At 37.8% G+C, this 24,197-nt stretch overlaps 2 protein-coding genes across 2 annotated transcripts; one reads left to right on the forward strand and one right to left on the reverse strand.

Moving 5' to 3' along the window:
• The first annotated feature begins 235 nt into the window (after window positions 1-235).
• LOC125245825 (gastrula zinc finger protein XlCGF57.1-like) lies at window positions 236-7,873 on the forward strand. Its single transcript, XM_048156607.1, has 2 exons — window positions 236-890; window positions 4,759-7,873. Exons 1-2 carry the CDS (start codon window positions 806-808, stop codon window positions 5,991-5,993), a joined length of 1,320 nt encoding a protein of 439 aa, XP_048012564.1. The 5' UTR covers window positions 236-805; the 3' UTR covers window positions 5,994-7,873.
• A 4,384-nt stretch (window positions 7,874-12,257) lies between these two features.
• LOC125245780 (lactase-phlorizin hydrolase-like) lies at window positions 12,258-20,014 on the reverse strand. Its single transcript, XM_048156522.1, has 12 exons — window positions 19,237-20,014; window positions 18,509-19,154; window positions 16,654-18,210; window positions 16,181-16,449; window positions 15,791-16,081; window positions 15,499-15,697; window positions 15,179-15,381; window positions 14,986-15,092; window positions 14,758-14,889; window positions 13,339-13,562; window positions 13,007-13,241; window positions 12,258-12,904 (listed from the first exon to the last, which is right to left on the reverse strand). Exons 1-11 carry the CDS (start codon window positions 19,990-19,992, stop codon window positions 13,015-13,017), a joined length of 4,611 nt encoding a protein of 1,536 aa, XP_048012479.1. The 5' UTR covers window positions 19,993-20,014; the 3' UTR covers window positions 12,258-12,904; window positions 13,007-13,014.
• Window positions 20,015-24,197: the final 4,183 nt, after the last annotated feature.

The raw sequence follows: 24,197 nt of genomic DNA on the forward strand, positions 1-24,197 counted from the left end.
TTGTAAAAAAAAAAGGGAAAAAAAGAATATCACATATTAGATGTGCTACACATTAAATTTATGTATTTAAATATGCATTTGTATGTGTTTTTGTCTGTAAACTTCTATGAGATTTTGTGAATTTTAGACCACAGCGTGTTAAGTGGACTTTTATTTTGGTGTTGTGATATGACGTCATAGAGCTGCGCCATGCTCCTGCATCTGTTTTGATTCGGCTAAAGAAAGGTTTGTTTTTAAGCATTTAAACGTTGCAAACTGTTCATTATATTTTATAGTTTATATAAACTAATTGTTATTATTGAATATACAATTGGTATGATTTATCTAACATTAATAAACGTTATTTTTTACTTCTACAAAAGTGCATCCACACATGAGTAACAGAGAAGGCGTGTCTCGTTCGTTCTCTATCGTGAACTATTGCTGCCTTCATGTGCTCTTGGAATTATGGTAAATACGAGTTTCCTAGGTAAAAATTGAACGTGAACAACCTCACATTTACGATAGCACGTGAAGGCAGCATATATCAGTTTTTCATAGGTCAGTGGCAAGATCTTTTGAAATCCTGTGTCAATTAAACCCATTATGATCAAAACCGTCTAAAAATACAATAAGTCGCCAATGTTTTCATGTTTAATTGATCAAACGTGATCTACAAATCATTAAATATTAAAAATAAATTATAAATACCTAAACATTGTATTCTTTTAATAATTTGTAGTACCAGTTTTGGTTTGTTTTGTCCAAACACATGGAACAACTCCTGGTGAAGCAACTGAGATCCATGTGACACACTATTATAAAGATGGCGTTTATAAAAGAAGAGAGTGAAGACTTGAGAATTGAAGAAGTATTCAGTCTGAAACAAGAAGATACTGAGGATCAAAAAGGTTGGTTACTTTCTCAAAGCTGAACACAGTCATTTGATCCTGAGCGTAGCTCGTATATGATTCGGTGAGTGAGTGCTGTTTGTTACTTATAGCTAAATAATACTATTGTCCCATCTGGCTAGTGCTTTTCCCATATTGTTTACACATTTGGCCAGTAGTCGGAGAGCAGGCAATCTTTTGTGGCTGTTTAAACACATTCGACCACATGAGCGTTTATGGTACAAAAGCAGTTGAATGCATTTTTGACTACCTCTGGAAGTGGTCGAAAGTGGAAAAGCTATAGCTTCATATCGGTGCCTCCCTGAATTGTAGAAATAATATTTATGCACAAATATTTGAAGCCACTGATTGCATTTATAAAGGGAAGTCCAATTGGTGGTTAGCGCCATTTCTTGAGTATTTAAAAATAGGGTTGAAACGGTATGAGATTTTCACAGTATGATAAGAGTCTCAGAAAATATCTTAGTTCCACAATATATGGTATTAAACATTCAATTCCTATTATTAACATCAGATGAATGAATGAAAACAGGTTGAACAAATGCTTTATTAGAACAAAATTGAAACCATTTTTGTATTGTTCACATTTCAATAATCAAAAATGTCAAATCAATTCAATTTAATTATGGATTAGATTAACAACTTATTTTCTATCATTAATAATGTATTAATTTTCAATACTTTATATTAAAAAGATATAACGGAGTCCTTTGAAATTTATCTTATTCAGAAAATTAACTTTTCTTTTTATGATTTAAAAAAATACATTATCAAAAACTGGTTTAATTTTCATTTGATTACAACTTTTATTCTTTTATTTTTGGGGGCAAAGTGCTTTACAAAACTAAAACATGAACAAAATATATTCCTTAATGTTTAAACAAATTGTATTATTGTTATTGTTTTAAGAAGTACATTCTATTGTAGCCTGACTACGTCAGACTTCCTACTTCCGCTCAATTTCATTTCGCTTCTGTACTCAGTCTGATACAGCGTCAGAGCTTTCTGTTTGCCACCGGTCTGGAAACAGCCGGGCCAATCAACGAACAGAGGGCGGGCTGAGAGCCGTGACGTAGATGCTAAGCGCCAAGTTTTACATTGTAGGTTAGAGAAATCGAAAACCGAAACGACCGCGGAAATGGGAAACGAGACACGGGATGCAATTCGCTCTGTTATGGAGAACATTCAACTCTTTTTCAAACTGAAGCCAGAACAAGAAGAGTGTTTGATAAACATTTTAAATGGAGGTGATGTTGTGGCCCTACTCCCGACTGGTTTAATCTAATCCTAAATTTGAGAGTTGGCTACAAACATTTTCTTGTTTCACTCTGTCAAAAATAAGTTTAGAGGCCGTGATTGTACCGTGTATGCGTAGATTAACTTCGCATAATCTGCAAAAGTCGTTTACAGCCATTTTCACTCCGGTATTTCGCTCGCATCATCATGTGTTTACAACAGGTTTACAGTGGAAGTTCAATCATAGATTTGAGTTCGATGCATGATGTCTGTGCTTCGATGCGGCTGTACAGGCGCATAACATACGTCATAACTAAACGTATCTGATTGGCTTACGGGTAACCAATGATATTAAACTTCAGACAAGCGCCCCCTAGCGAGAGAGAAAACACTTCTCTATTATGCCATTCCAGACTCTGTCTACGAAGCAAAGTGAAGTAGCAGAGTCTGGTATTACCAGGCTAATTCTTTTGTACAATGGTAATATATTTCTGTCATAGATGGTTTGTAGTGAAGACCTTTGAGTTTTAGAATGTGTTTGACATTGTTTTTTCTCAAATAAATTGATAAAATGCTCATTAAGCATTCTCTCAGAACAGCTCTGGATATGTTTATTTGTTCACATCTTCACAGTAGACACTGAAAGCACCATGAGCATCATGCGTACTTGAGTATGTAATAGACGAAGCGTCAAATCTTTTTTACATATAGACGGCGCAAAACAAGCAGATTGTTTTATATAGCAGTCTTGCGCTTTAATATTCACAGACTGTGTTACGATTTGATTTATTGTACAGTTTTACTTTTAATTTATTCATCCAATCATCAATTTGCCTGTTTTACGTGACATCTGCTTTTTACTCTAAATTACATTTTTATTTCCGAATTCTGCGATTCCCTATGCATCAAGTTATTAACAAGGACAGCTTTATCTGCATGGGGGGATGGTGTTCTCAAATATAGGTGAACATGTTTGATGTATTTCCTTCTTTTGCAGCTACTTTGCATCCACATGTTTTGAAAATTGTTATCGATCCTCAAGAACAACTACACATTCATTTTTTCTATATCCAAAGTATTCCCATGCGGCAAATTAGATTTTTTTTTTTTTGACGGGGGATAGAGGTTAGAGATAACGGTCTCTGACTCTGACATTTTCTCCGCTGTACATGTGGGTCGAGCAAGTTTACAGTCTAGTCAAGTGGAAAGAAGCTGCTTATGCGCACGTGAGATTCTCAGTCTTAATTTTTTTTCTCCAATACCGTAAATAAGCAAATGTGCACAATATGATAATAGTACATGTTCATACCGGTATACCTTTACAACCCCATTTAAAAAGAGTACTGTTGCCAGAGAACTTTCCAAATGAATAGCAATGTTGGAACAGATCTCTCAAGCCCTGTTAGAAGGCAGAAAGGTTTTATAGATGCACATAATTTAGGGTTCCAAAGTTATGATAAAAACACAAATAGCTTTATTATAGTGCCACCTACACAGACAGATGTGTTTCTTTGTAACTATCTGTGGCCTATTTCATCTTCATAAATGTAAAGTTGCTCACTGTATGCCCAACATTACGCTTTTCTGTATTGATCTAAAACTATTTTAGGACTGTTTGTTCATCGCTCAACAAGAAAGCTGCTAAAACTGCACTACTGCTGAAAAAAAAAATATGATTTCATTATAACATTACCTCCTGTGTATTTCATGAAAGTGACTTTTGTTAAATATTTTTGCTTGCTTGTTTATATATCTATTTGTCTATTTTGTTTCAAAATCTATTTTATGTATGTCTGTTTAATAAAAAAAAAGATGTTTCTATGCATGTTTTATTGATTGAGTCATTCATTTAACCGATTCATTCAAAAAGGCTGATTTGTTAAATGAAGCAAATAACTCTTCATGAATGAATCACCTGAATAACTGACTCAGAAATTAAACCAGTGCAGACTTCATCTGGTGTTATAAATCATCTGTAACTATTACAATTATCAGATTATACAACATATAAGGTTGTCTGTAAGGCATTAAGTATTATAATGCATTACAAATTCCCTTAGAATTCATTATAAATACATACGTAATAGAAAGTGTTACCATGTTATTGTCAGAAGAGATTGATTTCAACATCACCTTGGTTCTTAACTGTAGAAAACAATGTAACTACATCTAGAAATCTCTGTATAACATAGAGAAATCTAATGATAATGGCCCTCAACGGGGGAGCTTTACAAGGAGAAAATCAGAGGACCTAATACAAAGCCATGTGGCACGCCATACTTTCTTTATGTAAATGGAGATGTCTCATCAAAATACAAGTGGGAAAATATGACTTAAACTCTTCTGATGATTCTCCACAAATGCAAACATAATTCTCAAGTTGTCCAAGAGAATATTGTGGTCCATGTTGCCACAAGACCTAATGAGAATAGAAACTGAAAACAAAATGGTTGCTCTGCAAAACTGAACATGGTTAAGGCCAATTTGAGATCCGTCTATAACTGATCATTTCTCTTGGGGTAATCTTTTTGTTGTTGTTGGTTTTTATGCTTGAAATGTCAACGTTTTTTCATGTCTGTTGCTTTGCATCATTACACTGGGATTAACTTGTATTTGTCGCTGTTCACCTTAGAACTGATGGCGCTGAAAGAAGAGAGTCAAGACCAAAATGAAACAGAAGAGGAGAATCAGGATTTCACAAATGGAGTAGCATCTTTTAATTCCTCACAGACTGAGAAGACAACAACTAGAAGCCATTTCACCTGCTTTCAGTGTGGAAAGAGTTTTGATCGACAAGGAGATCTTGCAGTCCACATGAGAACTCACACTGGAGAGAAGCCTTACACCTGCAAACAATGTGGAATAAGTTTCACTAAAAAAGGAAGCCTTAAAATCCACATGCGAATTCACACTGGAGAAAAGCTTTACACCTGCCAACTGTGTGGAAGCGGTTTCATTCAAAAAGGAAGCCTTAAAAGCCACATGAGAATTCACACTGGAGAGAAGCCTTACACGTGCCAACAGTGTGGACAGAGTTTTACACACAAGCCAACTCTTAATGCCCACATGAGAATTCACACTGGAGAGAAGCCCTACACCTGCAAACAATGTGGAATAAGTTTCAACCGAAAAGGAAACCTTACCGTTCACATGAGAATTCACACTGGAGAGAGCCTATACACCTGTCAAGAGTGTGGAAAAAGTTTCATTCAAAAAGGAAGCCTTAAAAGCCACATGAGAATTCACACTGGAGAGAAGCCTTACACCTGCCATCAATGTGGAAAGAGTTTTGCACATAAGCCAACCCTTAATGCCCACATGAGAATTCACACCGGAGAGAAGCTGTTCAAATGTGATCAATGTGAAAATAGTTTCAGATGTAAAATATCCCTTAACAACCACATGAGGAGTCACACAAGAGGGAACTGTTTTGTATGTCATCAGTGTGGAAGGAGTTTCAGAGACACAAAACGCCTTAAGAATCATGTAAAAATTCACATCATTGAGAAGCATTTCATGTGCCATCACTGTGGAAGGACTTGCAGAAACAAAGCAAACCTTGAGGTTCACATGAGAGTTCACACTGGAGAGATGCCTTTCACTTGCCCTCAGTGTGAGAAGAGTTACACACACAAAGCAAACCTTGAGGCTCACATGAGAGTTCACACTGGAGAGAAGCCTTTCACCTGCCCTCAGTGTGGAAAGAGTTTCACACTTAAAGGAAACCTTGAGGTTCATAAGAGGCTTCACACTGGAGAGAAGTCTTTCCCATGTCTTCATTGTAAGAAGACTTTCACAAAACAAAGAGACCTAAAATGTCATTTGAGAACTCATTCCGTTCAGCGTGGCAAGAGGTTTACAAAATAGAGCAGTTTCAATTCGCACACTCATTCTGGAGGAAGACCATTTAATTTGATCAGTGTAAAACAAAACAAAAACTATTTTGACATCACACTTATAGCAAGTCATGCAGATGTGAGACCCCATGTGTGTTCTATGTAAAACACATTTCATTTTAAATGGCTTGACAATTTAAAATTGCACCAGAAAATATGCATCTTTGATTTTGTAGAGTTGTAACTCTTCCATCTTGCTATCAAATTAAGATAATGGATATAAATAATGGATTTTATGTTACAGTCTGAAGCTAAATGCTATAACTGTGGAGCTATATTAGTTTCAGAATTAATGTATTAATATAATATGATTAACAAATGCATAAGCTAATTCACATTCACCAAAAAGCTCATGTACAGAGCAAAATCCTCAGAGTTACAGTCTACATAATGTTCCACTTTAGAGTGTTAAAATAACACTGAAGTAGTGTTTAAGGTAATGAGATCATTGATTAATCGAGTCATGTTTGAGCATTAGTGATGAATGCCTGCTGTTAACAAGTAAAATCACTGAAGGAAAGATGAAGAACAAAAAGAGAAGAGATAATCAGAAGCTACAACTGATTTACAGCTACACAGCCTTAGATGAAAAATAAAATAACACAAAGATCTCAGTAGAATTTAGATGAATTTAAGTTATTTGTAAATGAAAGCAATTTCTGTACATTGTTTATTTTTCTTATGTATCCTGAAATGTTTCTTATGTATATTGAAATGTGAAATATGTGTAAAATAAAAGGAATTGATTATTTTTTAATGACAGTTATAATTTGGATATAAAAACAATGCAAATTTGTAAATGAAAATAAATTATTTTCACGATAAAAAACAAACAAAATTGTGAAAAAAATGAGTTTATTATTTTTCAGTATTTTTGAAATGTCTTTGGAATTCACTTGCGTGTGGTACACTTGCAGGAAGATGGCCCTGAACCTGGTCTTCATCATCCCAACAGCACGCTCGATAATGGAGCCTGCCCTGGAATGATGGACGTTAAAGCACTGGGCTCCCACACCTTGTACTGGCCTCTTGTAGGGAGTGAGAGGGGAAGTGGGTGTCGGAGGCACGGGTACCCTCTGTCTGCTAGGATAAAGTGCCCTGGGGTAGGGTACACTGACCTCATGTACAGTGGTCTGTGGCAGAGCACTTGTGCATCATGCACTGACCCGGGCCAGCACATGTAGGCGTCAATGAAGCGGCCCTGATAGTCACAAACTGCCTGCAGGATTATGGATGGGAACAGTTTCTTGTTCCTGTAGCACTGACCATCAGGGCCGCTTGGTGGCTTGATAAGGACATGGCAGCCATCGATTGCTCTTGCCAGCCCTGCAAACCCACAGCAAACTGCCTCCAGCTCCTGTGGGGTATTGGGGAGGTGAATTACTTGGTGGTGAATAACCACCACCATATCAGACATTCTCAGACTCAGTGGACGTGGCATGTCAAACACACTGGAGACCACTCTGTATGATGTACCACACACCAGGCAGAAAAGAAATGCCAGGTTCTCGATTTGTGGCACCCCATCTGTGTCACCGTTCATTTTCCAACAGATCCAGCAGCACTGCCAGGGCCTTCCTGGAAATTATTTTCAGCTGAAAATAAGGCTGTGTGTCACTGTCATTAAAAAACCTGTCCAGCACTGGGACGTTCAGGTTTATCCTGCAGTACAGGGGTCTGGACTGATTTAGAGAAAGAAGAAACAATGCATCATATTATAAAAGACCATAATTATTTAGTGATGCTGTCCTGTGTGAAACAAAAACCCCTCAGTACTTCACATTTGTACATAAATACTTAACCAACGGTGGACTTTACAGAAGTACATTCGTTATTTTGAAAATAAAACTAACAAAATTTATTGTCACAATATTAACAAATTGTTCCTAACTTCAGCTGTGTCCCATATCAAAGGCATCATCTGAAAGACCGGTCTAGCCTACAGGGGACTATTCTTGTTGCCAACTGTTACAGATGCTGTTGACGGGTGGCAGTTTTTGTTTTTTTATGCTTCAACTGCCTAAAAACAAAAAAGGGTTGAAAAACCGCCTAAATAAGCTCACCATGGTTGAGAGAACAAACTATATAAAATCACATCTTGGTAAGATATGTCAGCATTTGAGCTGATTTATATGTATCATTACATTATTCTATTAAGTAGAAAACCAAAACTTAGCTACATTTGGCCATGGTCTTGACTAAGCATGAGATACATTACCCAGCAATGCCGAGGGTGAAACATCTTTGTACACTGAGTCCGAAATTTTGGTATGTGTTTTTTCATATTCATGATCCTACAAATTTGCGACGCACAGAGACCTTGCACACTAAGTCCGATGCATATTAATGAATCCATTGCGTAAAAATTGGTAGACCAGTATATGATTACAAATGAACTTTTTTCACCAGTAGAGTGAACATCTCAACTACGGTTCTCTGGCTAACAGGAATCGAATGCCTGTCTGCATCATTTGTAGTTTCATTCAGTCATTGTAAAAGCCTGCTGTTTTTACTAATTTAACCGAAACAAAATTGGGAGGATTCTGGAAAAATGGTGGTCTCTGCATCGCAAAAATTTGCAAACAGTTGTAGGGCTTTTGTTCTACTGGTAAGACATTACAAAGCTTCATAACTGTCACAACTGCTCAGAGACTCGAATGGGTGAGGATCCAAATGCAGTTTAATTAAGGGTAATCCACAATCAAGGTCAAGAACAGGCAAAGGGTCATAAATACACAAGAAGGCAATCCAAAACATACAACAAGGCAGAAACACACAGGGCAGGCATGGTAATCCAGAAAACAGGCAGAGATCAAAACCAAGGGCAAGCGAACACAGGATAAACGCTCAGAATTTCAGTTGTGACACTAGACAATACTTCGCAGGGAATGGATGAGTGAACCAGGCTTATATAGACAGAAACTATCAATGAAATGAGGAACAGCTGAATGCAATTATGGCTAATAAGTCTGGGCAAAGGATGATGGGAACTGCAGTCTTTGATAGTGATAATAGTCCGGGGTGGAGTGCCCTTGATAGCCACCAGAGGGCACTGATAATCATGACAATAACCACAACGTGTTTATTTGTGTAACGTTTTCTTTTGAATACATGAATGGACTTTTTTTTACGTGGCATTAACTATTTTTGATTTAACTGTCCAGAATACTCTTTCCCTGACTAGAAGTATCTGTCCCAGCCAACTGACAAAACAATTATGTTGCATCAACGTTATTATTTCCTGCACACACTCTGAGAGAATAGTAGATGTGACAATAAAATAAGATTTGGAGCTGATGTAAATTTGGGTATCATCAGTATAAAAGTGATACCCCAAACCATATTTCCTAATGATTTGCTCCAAAGGAAGCATATAAATGCTAACCAATATAGGGTATAAAGCACGGAGTGGAGGATTGCGCCGTAGAAGGATTCTTACACAGAGATTTGATTCTTGAGATAAGGGACAAAACATGTTTTAGAAGTTAGTTTTTATTATTTAATAATACATTATTTTTAAACTGATATATAACGTTACTTGTCATAATGTTAATAAGCTAGCATTAGATTCATATTAGCTAACATTACAAATGTTATTACCGCTTTATGTTAGTTAGCATACTAACGGCTTACGTTAAATATTGTAATTCCCCACACTATTTTGATTCACTGCTATCAACAGTGTTTTGTGAGACTGTCTTGAATATGACTTGAGAAGAAAATGCACTTTTATATTTTTTACAAGATGTTTATTTATTTCAGTGATCGATTCTTGTTGAGGTCACGGCCACCGTCTTAAAAGGACAACAACAACAACAAAATTAGCGTGTCATCTATATGAAAGGTAGCTCAGTTTTTTAGGTTCACAATAATGTCACATGTGGGAGAAAATAGAACAAGAGAGCAACACCTTAAAATAGTTAACTTCTTACTTTTCGTTACCTCAAACATTTATTAAACTCATTTACTTTCTTTCCGTAGACACTGGATCATTGGTGACAGCTATGTCAGACGTGGTGCTCAGAGAGCTGCAGAGTAGAGGCTGACATTTTTTCGGTAATCCCATGGGTCATGGGAATGAGAAAAAAATCACTATTAATCACATGATTGGGGCAGGACAGGAAAAAATGCAAATCAATAGATTTGATAAATAGTTTATAAAGATATAAATATGGATATTTTTCGTACAGAAATGCATCGCTTCGATTCAAATGTAATTTATTAACCCCCTGGAGCCGTGTGGATATCTTTTATAATGGACGGATGCGCTTTTTTGGACTTCAAAATCAGGAGCGCCATTATAACGAATCGTCATTCAGGCTGGGATCCATTTGCATGCTTTTATTGAATAAGAGCGTGGTCGTACAGGCAGGGTCAAACAGGAGCAGACAGGTATAACAGGGACAGGCAGTAGTTCAGGTCAGGCAGATATCACTCACAGATCAGAACACAAGGCAGGGGTCAAAGGCAGGCAGCAGAGAGTCGTGGACGGCTAACAAACAGGATCAGCAACAGGTAATCAGACGGAAATAATGCTCAGAAATGTTCACCAAGGCAAAACAAGGCCTCGTATGGTACAAGGGAGTCCTTTATAGTCCGGGTAATGAGTATCAGCTGTGACTGTAATCAGTCCAAGGCACAGGCTTGTGGGAAATGTAGTGTGTATGCGAGCGTGTGTGTCAGTATTCGGGTGACAGCTCCCTCCGATGGCCAGAGGAGGGAACCACAGAGTTCGTCTCTGTGACAGCCATTCACTACCAATATAAAGTTTGGAAGAGCAAGGATATTTTATAACTCTGATTGTGTTCGTCTGAAAGAAGATAGTCATATACTCCTAGGATGGCTTGTAGGTGAGTAAATCATTTTTTTGGGTGAACTATCCCTGTAACTACATGTTAGTTAATGCATTAATTAACATTTAGGGGGAAAACTAAATTAATCCGGCTCCACTATTTGAACCGTCTACATCTCATGAACTATCAACAAGAAACGTGAACTAAGGTTGGGGAATGTTTGCTGGGATCATTAGCTCACTCTCCATGCAGACTTCGGTCATGATGATACCATACCTCCACTCTCTGGCTTTTTAAAAAGCCACACAACATCACTTTACTGGGCTGAATACTAGTTGAACTAGTACATGTGGATTTAAAGGTGCCCTAGAATTAAATATTGAATTTATATTGGCATAGTTGAATAACAAGAGTTCAGTACATGGAAAAGACATACACTGAAGTTTCAAACTCCACTGTTTCCTCTTTCTTATATAAATCTCATTTGTTTAAAAGACCTCCGAAGAACAGGCGAATCTCAACATAACACCAACTGTTACGTAACAGTCGGGGTGTACGCCCCAATATTTGCATATGCCAGCCCATGATCAAGCCATTAGACAAGGGCAGAACGTCTGGATCTGTGCACAGCTGAATCATCAGACTAGGTAAGCAAACAAGAACAATAGCGAAAAATGGCAGATGGAGCAATAATAACTGACATGATCCATGATAACATGATATTTTTAGTGATATTTGTAAATTGTCTTTCTAAATGTTTCATTAGCATGTTGCTAATGTACTGTTAAATGTGGTTAAAGTTACCATCGTTTATTACTGTATTCACGGAGACAAGAGAGCCATCACTATTTTCATTTTTAAACACTTGCAGTCTGTATAATGCATAAACACAACTTCATTCTTTATAAATCTCTCCAGCAGTGTGTAATGTTAGCTTTAGCCACGCAGCATAGCCTCAAACTCATTCAGAATCAAATGTAAACATCCAAATAAATACTATACTTACATGATCCGAGTATGCAAGCAGCATGCATGACAAACATCTTGTAAAGATCCATTTTGAGGGTTATATTAGCTGTGTAAACTGTGTTTATGCTGTTCAAGGCAAGCGCGAGCTCCGGGGGCGGGGGAGCACGAGAATTAAAGGGGCTACAACCTATATATCGGTGCATAGTTAATGATGCCCCAAAATAGGCAGTTAAAAAAATTAATTAAAAAAAATCTATGGGGTATTTTGAGCTGAAACTTCACAGACACATTCAGGGGACACCTTAGACTTATATTACATCTTTTAAAAAGAAGTTCTAGGGCACCTTTAATAGTAAGTTTATGATAAATAATGAGCTGAATTTAGTAAGTAGTTAACAGTGAATTAATTGTGTGCCCCCTCAGGTAAAGTCATGACAGAATGAGTTGAAAAAACCAAAGTTAAAATTTATTCGTAGTCTTTTATTTTCATAATTAAACATACATTCCTCTAAAGACACCCATAAAGCACATTTACATGTAAAATAGGTTGTGTCCATAAGTTCATGTTAATCAAAACATAAAAATTTAAACAAAAATACAGTTAATTACTTTACATAACTTCCTGAAAAATCCCAATGCAACATACATGCAAATATGTCTTTAATTATAAATACAGTTTACCAAAGCAGTCAACATTTTTTAGATTAAAATGGCAGTTTTACTGTAGAAACATAAGAGCACCTATAGTGTGCCACTAGTGATTAGACAGATTCTATGTAATTAATGGCTAAATAATCATGTGCCATTCCAATTATTTGTCACAAAGCTGAAGATTGTGATATTAAAGTTTCAAGTATAACAGTATTAACTCACATGTTTAATTCAAAGTCAGAGTACTTCTTATTTATTCTTATGGAGCCTGATTTAGTTTACCCCTAAACATTAATTAATGCATTAACTCTCAAACATGTTTAGTCATAGTTAAGGATAGCTCTTCATTGGTTAATGATGAGTTCATATCTTCATGTTCAGAATTTGTCAGTTTTCTCAAAGTCAGTGTGTTCCTCTACTGGACGTTTTTGATTCTTGAATCAGCATGGCACTTCCTGACCCAGAGTCGCTGTAAACCAGAAAGGAGTCAGTTTAGATAGATATAGATATAGATATAGATAGACAGACAGACAGACAGACAGACAGATAGATAGATAGACAGATATTGTACCTTCAGGTTTAACGAGCTTGACATTCATGACTTTCTCCTGGTCTTATGAATCCATTGCAGGTAACTATTTTAGCATAGTTCCAGACAGATTCCTTGGGAACACGTGGTAAAGCGGGATCTGATCGATTTACATAGAAAAAGCCAAATCTTTCTTCAAAACCTGCCCCCCATTCTACATTGTCCATTAGTGACCAGGCAGTGTAGCCACGGAGGTCCACACCATCCAGCAAACACGCTAAGGAATAAAATAAAAACAAACAATAATATTAAAAAGGCACGGAAATGCATCACAGAAATCTATTGTTTAATGCTGTCCTTTTCAATAGTTTTACCTTTCAGGGCCTGATTGATGTAGGCATTATAGTAGTGGATACGGTGGATGTCATTCAGATCTACTGGCCCTCGTTCTGATAAACCATTCTCTGTAACGTAAAGTGGAGGGTTTCCATATTCGTCTTTAATAAACTTCAGAATTTTTCGGAATCCCCCAGGAACTACTTTCAACCAGGAGGATCCAGTTTCCAGCCATGTACGATCTGACTGAACTCCTACACCCCTGGAATAGATGGCAACATCATTTAAGTTTCAGTGTAAAATGTAACTATATTATTGCCCAACAATTGACAAAAATTTGGAAATATAAGTATGTCAAACTTTATCTGCATACATACAGTATATTTAGTTAGGGTGATATATATTTTATATAGAAAATCTCAACCGTGTGATTGTATTGTAACAATATGTAAAGTATATTATCACAAAGCACTAACTTTCTAAATGAGACTATAAGACATGAAGATGTTAAGATATATTCACGAAAGGATAAGTTCACTTTCAAATAAAATTTTCCTGATAATTTACTCACCCCCATGTCATCCAATATGTACATGTCTTTCTTTCTTCAGTCGAAAAGAAATTAAGATTTTTGATGAAAACATTCCAGGATTGTTCTCCTTATAGTGGACTTCAATGACCTCCAAATGGTTGAAGGTCAAAATTACAGTTTCAGTGCAGCTTTAAAGGGCTTTAAATGATACCAAACTAGGAATAAGGGTCTTATTTAGTGAAACGATTGGTCATTTTCGAAAAAAAAATGTAAATGCATATGCAATATAAATATATACAAATGATCGTATTTTTCATGTCCTACGCCTTCCCTATTTTACTTATGGAAAAAATGGAACTGGTGCTGCGTTCGTTCCGTAAGTAGAATAGGGAAGGCGTAGGACATACAGCGTAAGCTTTTTGAAGAATACAAAAGTGCGGTTTTGGCGGAGCCACTTTGAAGGTGATCATTTGTTTATATAAAGCATATACATATACGTTTTTTTCGAAAATAACCGATCATTTCGCTAGATAAGACTCTTATTCCTCGTCTGGTATCGTTTAAAGCCCTTTGAAGCTGCACTGAAACTGTAATTTTGACCTTCAACCGTTTGAAGGCCATTGAAGTCCACTATAAGGAGAATAATCCTGGAATGTTGGAATTCTTTTCGACTGAATAAAGAAAGATTTTGGATGACATGGGGGTGAGTAAATTATCAGAAATTTTATTTGAAAGTGAACTAATCCTATAACACCATGGTTTTGTGATAAGATCAAAAAATATAATTTGAGCTGAAACTTCACAGACACATTCTGGGGACACCTGAGACCTCCATTACATTTTGTAAAAATGGGCATAACAGGTCCCCTTTAAACAAATTGGAGCTGAAACAGAATGACTATACAGAATAAAACTAAAAGGCTACCTGTCTGCATCATAGTCCTCAATGTCTTTGTAGTCCAAGTAATGGACTAAGACAGAGGTATAGTGGTTGAATCCAAAGTAATCATGAGTACCCTTAATCCTTGCTACTTCTTCAGGGGTAAATTCTGGAAGCCTGAAAAGATGTAACAAAGTAAAAGCATTTATAAGCACTAAAACTTTTGAAAACAAAGCTTTAAATTGCTCAAAAACAAGATATCATATGAATTACCTTGACTGAGGTCGGCCAGCTGCTAAACTTCTCTCTCGAATTCTGTTTTTCATTACTTCAGGGTAATCTCCATTGAACACAGGATGAGCAAACCAACCCAGCATGAACTGTTTCAAGAAGAGCAGTGGCTTATTGTTTATTTATGCACATGGTTACACACTGTTCAATGAATGGTTGAATCGCAGATCTGTACCTGAACATAACGCTCGGCAGCATCCACATCTTCCTGTTTGTATGGGTTTCTTGGAAAACCCCAGTCAAAGTTTAGAGTAATGCCAATAATGCCACCTTGTGTTGCACGATACTTGTCATTATACAGATGCCAGGCCTCAGCATGAGCCTTGATGAGGTTGTGTGCCACAACATATGGTGCAGTGGCTGGTCTGGAATTTATACCTAGACACAGATAGACCATCAATAACCTTATTTTGCTTTTTTAACTGATCATTTTTGTAAAATATGATTTAGCCTACCAATATTAGTGTAAAATAAAAGTATAATGGCAAATGATACCTGGTGCTGCATATCCATAGCCATATCCTGCCAAAGTAGCATGGAGGGGTTCATTTAAAGTGATCCAGAACTTTACTCTGTCCCCCAGATTGTTAAATACAACATCAGCATAGTCTCTGAACCTTTTGACAATAGTCTCATTCTCCCAGCCACCAACATCCTGGAGTGCTTGTGGGAGATCCCAGTGGTACAAGGTCACCTGCCAGATCAAAATGATTCATAGACTGTCAGAATTTGGTCAAAATCATTTAGGTTACTAGGGGGGATGCAAATTATTTCAAAAATAGTCTACCTGTGGCTGGATATTGGCTGCCAAAAGTGCATCTACAAGCCTATTATAGTAGTTGAGTCCGGCTTCATTAATTTTCCTGGTTGTTCCGTCTGGCAAAATTCTGGGCCATGAAATAGACAATCGGTAGCTGCCGACCTTCAGTTTTTTGATAATTTCGACATCATCAGCGATCCTGTTGTAGCTGTCACAGGCAATGTCACCGTTGTCGTTATTTGATATTTTTGAAGGAGTGTGTGCATATTTATCCCAAATACTGAGACCTTTTCCATCTGCTCTCCAAGCGCCCTCTATCTGTGGTGTTGGAGCGTAACATGAAACAAAGATTGTTTTTAAGCAAACATATGATTAAAAAAAAAAAAACATTAATGAATTTGATGAAATGGATTGTACCTGATATGCAGCTGTTGCTGTGCTCCACATAAATCCCTCTGGGAATTGTGCGTATAACGTTTCTTCCTCCTCTGTCATTGGAAAGCCATTATTTTTGATTATATCATATAAGAGGTGAGCTGAGCGCTTTGGAGTTCTTGGGCGACTTGAGAGTCCAAAGTTCACATGGTGAAGTCCATAGCTTGGATAGTAGCCATTTAGCCACTCAAAAGAGTCCATCAGAGAGCTAGCAATATAACCCTTTATACGTACTCCGTCCAGGTTGTGCGCTAAAAAGACAATACATGTAAATGTGTTAAATGTACAGTTTTCTTTTTTTGTAATATCATTTTTTCATATAGTTGATTCAAAATTTAGAATACACTTTTAGTGCAAATTTATTGATAAATTATAATTTGTACTTAAAAACATTTATAAGCATATTTTACAGACAAATACGCACTGACAGTGAATAAAACCAATTGTTAACATACCTTTAAGAGCCTCATCAACATAAGTCTTAAGAAAGAATATTCGTTCAGTGTCATCAACCGTCATGGCAGGGCTTGTAGCTACACCATTTTCTGTTATATAAATCTCAGGGTCTCCATACTCTTCCTTTAACCAGTTCAGAAGTCTTCTGAGTCCATAAGAAACAGCTTTCTGGTCTTGAACAGCGGTATTTTCAGAGCCTTCTGGAAAGTCCTTCTCAACGTCCTGGTCAGTCAGATAAGACACAACTTCAAGTGTGCTGGTCACATGGCGCACAACTTTGGTTGTGTATGTGTTAATGCAGAATACATCAGCTGTTCCTTGGATAAAGGCTTTTTCTTCATCAGTAAAAGAAGGCAAGCGGGATTCTGTCAAGCCTTGAAGTTCGCTCTTGTCGCTAACCTGAATCTTCATGGCATCAGGGTAGTCACCATTTTTAAATATGGGATGTGCAAACCAGCCTAGTTGGAACTGAAGGGCTCGATCAGCTGCCACCACCTCTCGAGGGATGTTGACGTCTAGGGGTTCTGCCCATTCAGCATTTAGACTAATGGATACGAGACCTCCTTGAGATGCCCTGTATTTCTCATCATAGGTGTGATACGCTTGTGCATGAGCTTTCAGAAGGTTGTGTGCAACCCTGTATGGAGCATCTCCGGGTTGCTGCACGTTAGGTGGAATCTGACCTAGACCATATCCGGACCATGCAATTGTCTGGGGTTCATTAAATGTGATCCAAAACTTCACCCTGTCTCCAAATGTTGCATAACAGAAGTCACAATATTCATTGAATATGTTAATCAATTCAGGGTTGTCCCAACCACTGATGTTCTGTAAAGCCTGTGGCAGGTCCCAATGGTAGAGAGTCACCATGGGTGTGATACCGTTTGCCAGGAGACCATCAATGAGCCTGTTGTAGTAGTCCACTCCTTTCTGGTTAAGAGAAGATTTACGGCCACTGGGAAAAATTCGAGACCATGACAAGGAGAATCTATAAGTCTTCACTTTAAGGGCTCTCAACATGTATAGATCCTCATCTATTTTATTGTAGCTGTCACATGCAACATTACCATTTTCATTGTTTGGGATAGCACCAGGTTGTTGAGTGAAAGTATCCCAAACACTTGGTCCTTTTCCATCTGCATTCCAGCCACCTTCAACTTGATATGCTGAAGATGAGACGCCCCATTGGAATCCCTCTGAAAATGTTCCATAGTGATAAAGCTGTCTCTGAAACTTGGACTGAGGGGAGAACTTTTGCCAAACAACCTTGGATTTTGAAGGAACTTCAGATGGTGGCAGACTAGGGAGCCTTGTGCTCTCAATTTTTTTTGCATAGATTTGCAACTTAGAGCTTGCTGGAGTCTCAGCAAATCCATTACTCTCAATCACTTTTGAATAGTAATATGCTGATGCTTTGGGGACTCTTGGCCTGTCAGGATCTTCAAAGTTTACATAGTGCAATCCAAATCGATGAGTGTAGCCTTGAGGACCCTCAAAACTATCCATAAGAGACTGGACTGTAAATCTCTGGATGACAACACCATCCAAATGCACAGCTGTAGCAGAAGGAAGTAGTTAGTAGATAGTGATCTTGAAACTATATATAGTCTGATGTTAAGGTTTGGCAAGGGTTTTTTTATATTGGTAGAAGATTGTTTTAAGGTCAGTCTGTGTCAGATCTGATGTTGTTGGTTACCTAAAACTAAGGTCCATAAAATTATTGCAGAGTCTAACATTTTTATATAACAATTCATAATTTCCAAAGATTTAGGTCACCAACTCACTGATTTCACACAGACTAACTTATCACTAAAAAGATTAATACAATCATAGTTAAAAAGTTAAAATATTGACCTTTCATTGCTTCATTAATGTAAGCTTTGAGATAGTCCACACGCTGATTGTCATTGAACACATCACCAATGAACTCAGTTGGCATTCCATTTCCTGTGATATAGATGGGCACCTTTGTGATGGATGTGTACTCTAAAAAGATGTAGTTCAATAACCGCCGAAGTCCCCATGGAACAGACTGGATCTGATCAGAAGCTGTGGAGGGCCATGTGGGGTCAGTATGAGCCTGGAAGTCTCCAACATTATTGGGTCCAGCATCACATCTACCCAAGCTCTCGCTAACCTGTCGGGAAGTGTGGTGGTTAAGTCCGAAGAAATCAGCTGTGCCTCGGATTCTTTGTTTCTCAGCCTCAGTGAAGGTGGGGAGTCTTGCCAGCTCTATACCACAGTCACTTTTCTTTTTCTCTATTTGTTGCCTCAGCACGGCAGGATAGTCTCCATCTACAAATATAGGGTGAGCAAACCAGCCCAGCATAAAATTCAGATAGCGCTCAGCTGCTGCTACATCCTGATTACTTGAGGGATTTTTTGGCTCTGCCCAATCAGAATTAAGAGCAATGCCCACTTTTCCATTGTACAGTTTCCTATAATTATCATTATAAATATGCCAGGCTTCAGCATGCGATTTCAGAATATTGTGTGTCACCTGCGAAAACAAGCAAACATTGTCAGTGTACACTTTCTAAAATCATAAAATAGACAGTACTTTGTCTGAATGATAAACATACCTGGTAAGAGGCTATTATTGGGCTTTTCACACGTGGGGGATGTTCCCCTGTTCCATACCCCAAGTTGCTCACTGCCCAAGGGCTGCCGAAAGTGATCCATGTTTTGACTCTGTCTCCATAATGAGAGAAGCAAAAGTCAGAAAATTCTTTGAAAGCTTCCACAATAGAGTCGTCATTCCAGCCTCCTGCGTCCTGCAGAGCTTGGGGAAGGTCCCAATGATGCAGGGTAACAGTGGGCTCAATGCCTGATTCTAGAAGTGTGTTAATCAATTTGTCATAATAAGCAACCCCCTCGTCAACCAAACTTTCTTTCCGTCCAGTGGGGAAAATGCGAGCCCAGGAAATTGAGAACTGATAATTAGGTACCATCATGCCCCTAAGCACATACACATCATAGTCCACCTTGTTATAACTATCACAGGCCAAATCAGTGGTCTGGTTTTGAAAGACTTGACCCTCATGGCTAAAACGATCCCATATGGTCTCACCCTTCCCGTGTTCAGCCCATCCGCCCTCTACTTTGAAACTCTCACTGGAGATAGACCATTCAAAACCAACTGGGAATGAGCCACTCAGAAACTTATCACGCTCAGCTTCAGTTTGACTTCTGAATTTCTCCCAGACCTTCTGATATGAGATTGCAGAAGCTGATTTCTGATGGACAGGATTCCTGAACTTCCGTGGTTTTGCATTACTGGAGCTCCAAAAAACAGCCACTAAGAGACTAAGAGAGAGAAATCCCTCTACAACCTTCATGATGACAGCTGCAAGTGGGGAATAGTGTGGAAAGCTTTTTATAATCACCACTAATGTCAGTTATACAATAGTTATAAAATTGGTTATATAAGAGTGTCAGTTATACAATCATACAAGTTATACAATCATGCAGTTTAACTTTAATCCAACTAGTGATACAGTTTATGGCAGTCATTAAGGGTGTATTCACACCTCGGGTTTGGACACCAACAACCGTTCCGAGACCCAGCTGAAGAGGTGGTCTTGGTCCGGTTCCAAACAAACTCTTTTATGGTTCTCTGCTTGAGAATTTCTGTCCAGTCAATGGAAAACCCTAGCACACATGTGGTTTTGTTTACAATTTTTGGTTCACTTGCAAAAAAGGGAAGTGTGAAAGCGAACCACTCAAAAAAAAAAAAAAAAATCAACAATTTATTTGGTCCGGACCAAAGCAAGTGAACTAGCGGACTTTCCTAAGGGTGTGTTCACACTTGTAGTTTGGTTCGTTTGGCCCAGACCCCAAAAATTGCAGTACTGGTCTGCTCGGCATTCAGGGTGTGTTCACACTTGTAGTTCAGTTCGTTTGGTCTGGACCAAAAAAAAAAAAAAAAACATTTAGTCCTGGTCCGATTAGCATTCAGATTGCCAATTTTATCACCGAACCAAAAGGTACCGAACCTTAAAGGTGCCATCGAATTGAAAATTGAATTTACCTCGGCATAGTTGAATAACAAGAGTTCAGTACATGGAAATGACATACAGTGAGTCTCAAACTCCATTGCTTCCTCCTTATATAAATCTCATTTGTTTAAAAGACCTCAGAAGAACAGGCGAATCTCAACATAACACCGACTGGGTGCACGCCCCCAATATTTGCATATGCCAGCCCATGATCAAGCCATTAGACAAGGGTAGAATGTCTGGATGTGCACAGCTGAATCATCAGACTAGCTAAGCAAGCAAGGACTACAGCGAAAAATGGTAGATGAAGCAATAATAAGTGACATGATCCATGATATCATGATATTTTTAGTGATATTTGTAAATTGTCTTTCTAAATGTTTCGTTAGCATGTTGCTAATGTACTGTTAAATGTGTTTAAAGTTACCATCGTTTCTTACTGTATTCACGGAGACAAGAGAGCCATCGCTATTTTCATTTTTAAACACTTGCAGTCTGTATAATTCATAAACACAACTTCATTCTTTATAAATCTCTCCAACAGTGTAGCATTAGCCGTTAGCCACGGAGCACTATCAAACTCATTCAGAATCAAATGTAAACATCCAAATAAACACTGTACTTACGCGATTAGACATGCTGCATGATGAACACTTTGTAAAGATCCATTTTGAGGGATATATTAGCTGTGTGAACTTTGTTTATGCAGTGATAGAGCGGGGAGGGGAGGGGGCGGAGAGCGCACGATTTAAAGGGGCCGCAGCATGAATCGGCGCATTTCTAATTATGCCTCAAAATAGGCAGTTAAAAAAATTAATTAAAAAAAATTCAACTTCACAGACACATTAAGGGGACACCTTAGACTTATATTACATTTTGTAAAAAAACGTTCGATGGTACCTTTAAGGCACAGGGACACGTTCACAACATGGTTGGTCGGATTTTATGACGTATTGCCTATTTTGAGACAGAACTTACTGAACATCCAAAACAATGCTGTGTGCTGAGATAAATGCGCTCGTTGTGTGTGCGTAGCCTGCATATGATGGTATTTTGGCCAGCTGGGAACTTGTGAAGAGCTTATAAAATGTGAAAAGGAGTCAAATGTATATATGAATATATTGGTGCGCACCAGGGTTCGGATGGCAGCGTTCACGTTCAAATGAACCGCACTAACAGAGCAATCGCACCAGGGTTCATTTTAATCGAACCAAACATGACAAGTGTGAACACACCCTCACACTGGCTTTTTAACACAGAACCTAAAGATGCCAAATCTCGACCAATCAGCGGCTTTTATTACATATATTTCGCATCAGAACTTACTGAACATCCAAAACAATGCTGTGTGCTGGGATAAATGTGCTCATTGTATGTGCTTAGCCTACATGTGATGGTATTTTGACCAGCTAAGAACTCACGAAGATCTTAAAATGTGTAAAGGAGTCAAAACAGTTACCAGAATCCCTCTGTCACAAACAAAAACAAAGATCTGCTGTGAAGAGCTGCGGTTCTGCCTGTACCGAGCTGTGCAACATTGCGACTATGATGTGAAAAAACAGTGAGACATCATGTCCCATTTTTGGTTAGTTTACATGTCTTTGGTCTGTGTTGCTTTCATATTTTTTTTCAAACCGCACCAGAGTTTGCTTGGAAGCGGATCAAGACCCAAATTTCTCGGTCTCGGCCCGCTTGTTTGGACATCTGAGAGATGTCTGACCCTATATTGACTGCCTTTGCAACGACCACTTTGACACTTCAAAAAGTCCATAAGGAGATGGGAAAAATAATCCTTATGAATCGAGCGGTTTAGTCCAAATTTTCTCAAGAGACTTGATCACTTTTTATGACGAATAGATTTAATTTAGGCATTTACTCACATGTAGACAACAGAAAATTTGGACTAAACCGCTCGACTCTTATGGATTAGTTTTCAGATCTCATTATGAACTTTTTGAAGCATCAGTCAAAAAGGGGGCAGTCAAAAAGGGGGCAGTCGTGGCCTAATGGATAGAGAGTCGGACTTATAACCCAAAGGTCATGGGTTCGAGTCTCAGGTCCGGCAGGGATTGTCATTGAGGGGAGTGAATGTCCAGTGCTCTCTCCACCCTCAATACCATGACTGAGGTGAGACCCTTGAGCAAGGCACCGTACCCCCAACTGCTCCCCGGGCGCCGCAGCACGGGTGTGTTTTCACGGGGTGTGTGTTCACGGTGTGTGTGTTAAATGCAGAGCACAAATTCCGAGTATGGGTCACCATACTTGGCCACATGTCACTTCACTTCACTTCACTTCACTTCAAAGTGTTCCTTGCAAAGGCAGTCAATAGAGAGACAGAAATCTCTCAGATTTCAATAAAAAGATCTTTATTTGTGTTCCGAAGATGAACAAAATCTTACGAGTTTGGAATGACATGAGGGTGAGTATAATTAGTGACATAATTTTCATTTTGGGGTGAACTAACCCTTTAAAACAAGTCTCAAAAACATTTTTTTTTTGTCCTTACTTAAACATTCACTGCATTAATCTTTAATGAAATCCATCTTTTCCATTTGTGCTAAACTTGTTGTAAAACAAATGTCTTGTGAAGTAATTGTGACGTCCATTAGTTATGCCTATCAAACACAAAAGAGAGATAACAGAAGATAACAACAGATTCATTGCACGCAGTGATATTTATTCTTATCTAACAAACCTTATATTGTAAAATTAATATTCAAGTACCTTGTACTAGAGCGGTTAGGGGATGGATTAATGGGATGCATTGTGATAGATTTTCCTGTGAAGCTCTCAGTTGCTAAAGATGATTTATCAAATAAAAAAAAAATGGATACATTCAAGATCACAGGTTGATCAATAAAGCTTTTTCAATGGCTGACATGGATACCAATATCTAAAGAAACTTTATTAAAGAATTTATTAATTTTCTGAGTTAGTCCTGGCTGCAGATAAACTAATATCCATGAAGATAATGAAAAAGATGCATTAATACTGGCATTTAGAGACATTCTTAACACTACTGGGACTCCCAATAGTTAGACAACAAGTGTTAGAACACACCCATTGTCATGATCATACTTTAGATTTAATATTAACACATGAAAAATATATAATAAAATTATGTAATGCATTGCATAATAATAAAAAGTATATTAGTAGTACATTTCTCTCCAAACATAATTCTCAGATAATGGATAAGGTTTGTATGAAGTGAGGCAATGGCATTACATCACCACTCAGGTTCATTAAAATTATTAACACATTCAAACATTAAAATTAATGTTTTAATAAGTTCAATAACAAAAGTTTTGACTATTTTAATAATGTTTTTTTCTGTGCCGACAGAAAATCAATTACTATCTTTAACCATCATAAAAATATAAGTGTTAACATAAAAGATTATAAGTGAAAGGAAGAGAGAAGGACAGAGATCTACTATTTAAAATTACAGAAACCTAAATAAAACGTTCCACAAGCATCCATCTTGCATCTAGTGATACGCTATTTCATACTTTTTGATCATTTACTTTTATATTACTGGCAAA

Source organism: Megalobrama amblycephala, linkage group LG14 (genome assembly GCF_018812025.1).
Source record: "Megalobrama amblycephala isolate DHTTF-2021 linkage group LG14, ASM1881202v1, whole genome shotgun sequence".
In the NCBI taxonomy this organism is placed as follows: Eukaryota; Metazoa; Chordata; class Actinopteri; order Cypriniformes; family Xenocyprididae; genus Megalobrama; species Megalobrama amblycephala.